The 3,067-nt window shown below is 58.6% G+C and overlaps 1 protein-coding gene across 1 annotated transcript; it reads left to right on the forward strand.

Annotated features, from left to right (window-relative positions):
* Nucleotides 1-931: 931 nt before the first annotated feature.
* BMP15 (bone morphogenetic protein 15) lies at nt 932-2,513 on the forward strand. The gene is made up of 2 exons (XM_018914146.1): nt 932-1,250; nt 1,738-2,513. Exons 1-2 carry the CDS (start codon nt 932-934, stop codon nt 2,511-2,513), a joined length of 1,095 nt encoding a protein of 364 aa, XP_018769691.1.
* The last annotated feature ends 554 nt before the right edge of the window (nt 2,514-3,067 follow it).

Below are 3,067 nucleotides of genomic sequence, written 5' to 3' on the forward strand. Positions count from 1 at the left end.
ATGGAAAGTGGCTCAAATGGCCCATGCCAGTGGGAGGGTGAGCATCATGCTCACCTCTCAGCTTTGAGCAGGTGCTGGCAGAAAGACCTGGAAACTGGGCAAGGTAGGCAAAGTTGCGGGCATGCTGATGGTGGTGGCAGGATGATGCCTACAGTGGGGTACTGCTAGCTTACCCAGACATACTTAGCACTGCTGGGCTCAGGGTCACTCTGCTCACCCATGTGTCTCAGTGCCAGCTGGATAGAGTGAGGCACTGGGCAGCCTGGCTGTGCTGCAGGGCTGTTGGGGAGCAGAACTCCAGGCTCTGTGCCTGCTTGGGGCAGTGCAGACCAGCATGCAGCAATGGGCACAAAGGTGATGAGCTGCTGATGGAGTGTCAGCACAGAGTGGAGGGAGCTGGAGGGACTCCCATTGCATGAAATCACACTCTCAGGCTCTGTCTGGCCCCACTCCCCTGGGACCCAGGGAGCTCCCGCCTCTTTAAAACCTGATTGAGTCCATGCCTTTAAAATGGGCCTGGGCAAGGACCTCCTACCCTGTAGGAGGAGGCTGAGCCAGGAGCAGGTGGGCTGAGTGAGCAGGTTCTCCTACCCCACTCCACCCCACTCCCCTACCCCAGCACCTTTACAGCTCCCATAGCCAGTCTCTGTTGGGCTAGCTTTGCTCCTGGTCTGGATTTTAGTCCGGAATTTGTATCCCTTTTTGCATACAGATTCCCCCCACCTTTCTGCTCCTGTGTCAAGCTGAAGCAGCTGGTGTGGTTGTCCTGTCTTGATAGGAGCTGGAAGCACCCTGGGATCCTTTTGCTGGTGCCCACAGTCAGCTCTGCCTCTCAAGTGAGGAGAAGCATGACTGCAGGTTCTCCCTAATTCTTCTGCTGGCCAGCCCCCCTTTGTCCCTCTTACCTGCTCCCTCCCGACACTCACCTATCATGGCTATGCCCTACCCTTTCACCAGCCTCCTCCTTCTCCTTGTTGTGCCCCTTTCCCAGGCTTCGAACCAGTCCCCACTGCCCCTTGGCTCCCTGCCTGCTGTCCCCACTCTGCCCCTCCTGCAGGCCCTGCAAACGCGGGCTCCAGGCAGCCCAGGCTGGCAGGCGGGGCTAGCCAGTGGGCAGCCCCTGCGCTACATGTTGAATCTGTACCGCCGCGCTGCTGACCGCGAAGGCCGACCCCGCCGCAGCCGCAGCCTAGGCACCAACACCATCCGCCTGGTGCAGGCCAGTTCTCATGGGGGTCAGCCCTGGGCAGGTAAGGAACCGGTGAGCACCAAGGATGGTATGGGCACTTAGCAGAGCTAGCAGGGTGGGCTTGAACTCTGAAGGCAAGGTCTCATGCCTGCTTCCTTCCCCCTTTCTACGGTGTCCTGGCTGGGGTTGCTCTTGGCCATGGGGTTCCACTTGGCAGGCATCCAAGGCTCACCCCAGGGGTGAGATGGGCAAGTGCATAGCTGGCCCTTGTGTGCCCTTCTCTCATTCCCGCTCTGCCTGATGCTCTGCCAGGCTAATGGTGTTGGTGGAGAGGATGGGAAATGTTGCAGACTCTTTGCCCTTCATGCCACCAGCAAGCCTTGGCTCATGGCTTCTGATTGCTGCAGCTTCTGCCTTGTGCTGGGGCAGATGGCTGTCACAGGCTCTGTTGTGTTGTGTGGGGCTCTGGCAGCACCATGAGAGAAAGGGGTGCTCCACAGTGCCTCCTGCATTATGCTAACAGGGTACTGGTCACTGTTTCCCTGCAGGTCGCTGGTACTTGCAGGCCCTCACCTACCACACGGAGGGCCAGCCAGAGGTCGAGCACCTCCTCAGAGCTACTGTGGTCTACCTGCCCAGTCTGTCACTGGCCCATGGTCGCCTTCTCTGTGCTCTGGAGCTGGTGATGGCTGGTGAGGCACCCAGGGTGCTGCTCAGCCCTACTGCCCGTCCCCGTCATGGCTGGGCCGAAGTTGACGTCACCCCTTACCTGGTGCTGGGGAACAGGAGCGTGGGGAGCCTGGCACTGCGGCATGTCTGTGTGCGTGCTGGCCGAGCAGGAGGTCACGATGCCCCTGTGGCCCCTGGCCACCCTTTCCTCCTTCTCTACCTTAACGATACCCAGGCAGGCTTGGCACCTCTGGCAGCAGAGCCCAACCGACACCGACGTGATACAGGGACATTGGCTCATGACCTGCCCAAGTACCTGCAGGAGCAGGGAGGGGAGAAGAGTGACTGTTCCCTCCGCCCCTTCCCTGTCAGTTTTGCACAGCTGGGCTGGGACCACTGGATCATCGCTCCTCACCGCTACAACCCACGCTACTGCAAGGGCACCTGTCCCCACCTGCTCCGCTATGACTTCCACGCACCCAACCATGCTGTGGTGCAGAGTTTTGTTCATCAGCTTGTGGATGCCAATGTGCCCCGGCCCTCCTGTGTACCCTATCGCTACAGCCCCATCAGTGTCCTCATGATTGAGCGCAATGGAGGCATACTGTACAAGGAGTACGAGAACATGATTGCAGAGTCCTGCACTTGCCGGTAATTTCCACTGCCCCAGCACATCACCTCTGGGCTCTGCCTCTTCCTGCAGATCTGGACTTCAGGGTTTATCTTGCTCTGCCTTGGGCTCACTTGGCTCATCTCCCCTCCCCATGCAGTGCTGCTCAGTGGGGAGGTTTTACAATGACAGTTTTATGTAAATTGTGGGTTTTTAAAGGCAGGAACCTGTGCTGGGGTGGTTACCCCATGGCATCTGTCCTTCCTGCAGCCCCCATGGCTGCTGCCTGGTTTTGGTGGGCAGGGGGGCTTGGCCTGATGTTCTCAGATATGAGCTGTGTCCCTAAACTGGAATACAAAACTCTTAGGAGGTGGCTGGGAGTTTCCTGGGGGAGGGAGGGCAGGGAGGGTAGGAAGTCCAGGTGTCTCTGTGTTTTACATCTAACACATTGGTGGTGTCAGGATCTGATGTGACCCTGCCTGTGGCATCCCTTCCCAACTCACGTGCACCCCATCCCTATCTAGTCTCAGCTGCAGAGGCATCTCACGAGGCTGCAAATTTGGGCTGGAGCGAGGAAGCTTCTCTCCTCCCCTGCAGTT

The sequence above is a fragment of the Serinus canaria genome, chromosome 4A, assembly GCF_022539315.1.
Source record: "Serinus canaria isolate serCan28SL12 chromosome 4A, serCan2020, whole genome shotgun sequence".
Taxonomy (NCBI): domain Eukaryota; kingdom Metazoa; phylum Chordata; class Aves; order Passeriformes; family Fringillidae; genus Serinus; species Serinus canaria.

Bases quoted from the DNA above. Each gene is read 5' to 3' on its own strand.
- BMP15 (XM_018914146.1), top strand. From the start codon at position 932: ATGGCTATGCCCTACCCTTTCACCAGCCTCCTCCTTCTCCTTGTTGTG. The intron at 1,251-1,737 runs GTAAGGAACCGG...GTTTCCCTGCAG, and splicing joins TGGGGGTCAGCCCTGGGCAG to GTCGCTGGTACTTGCAGGCC.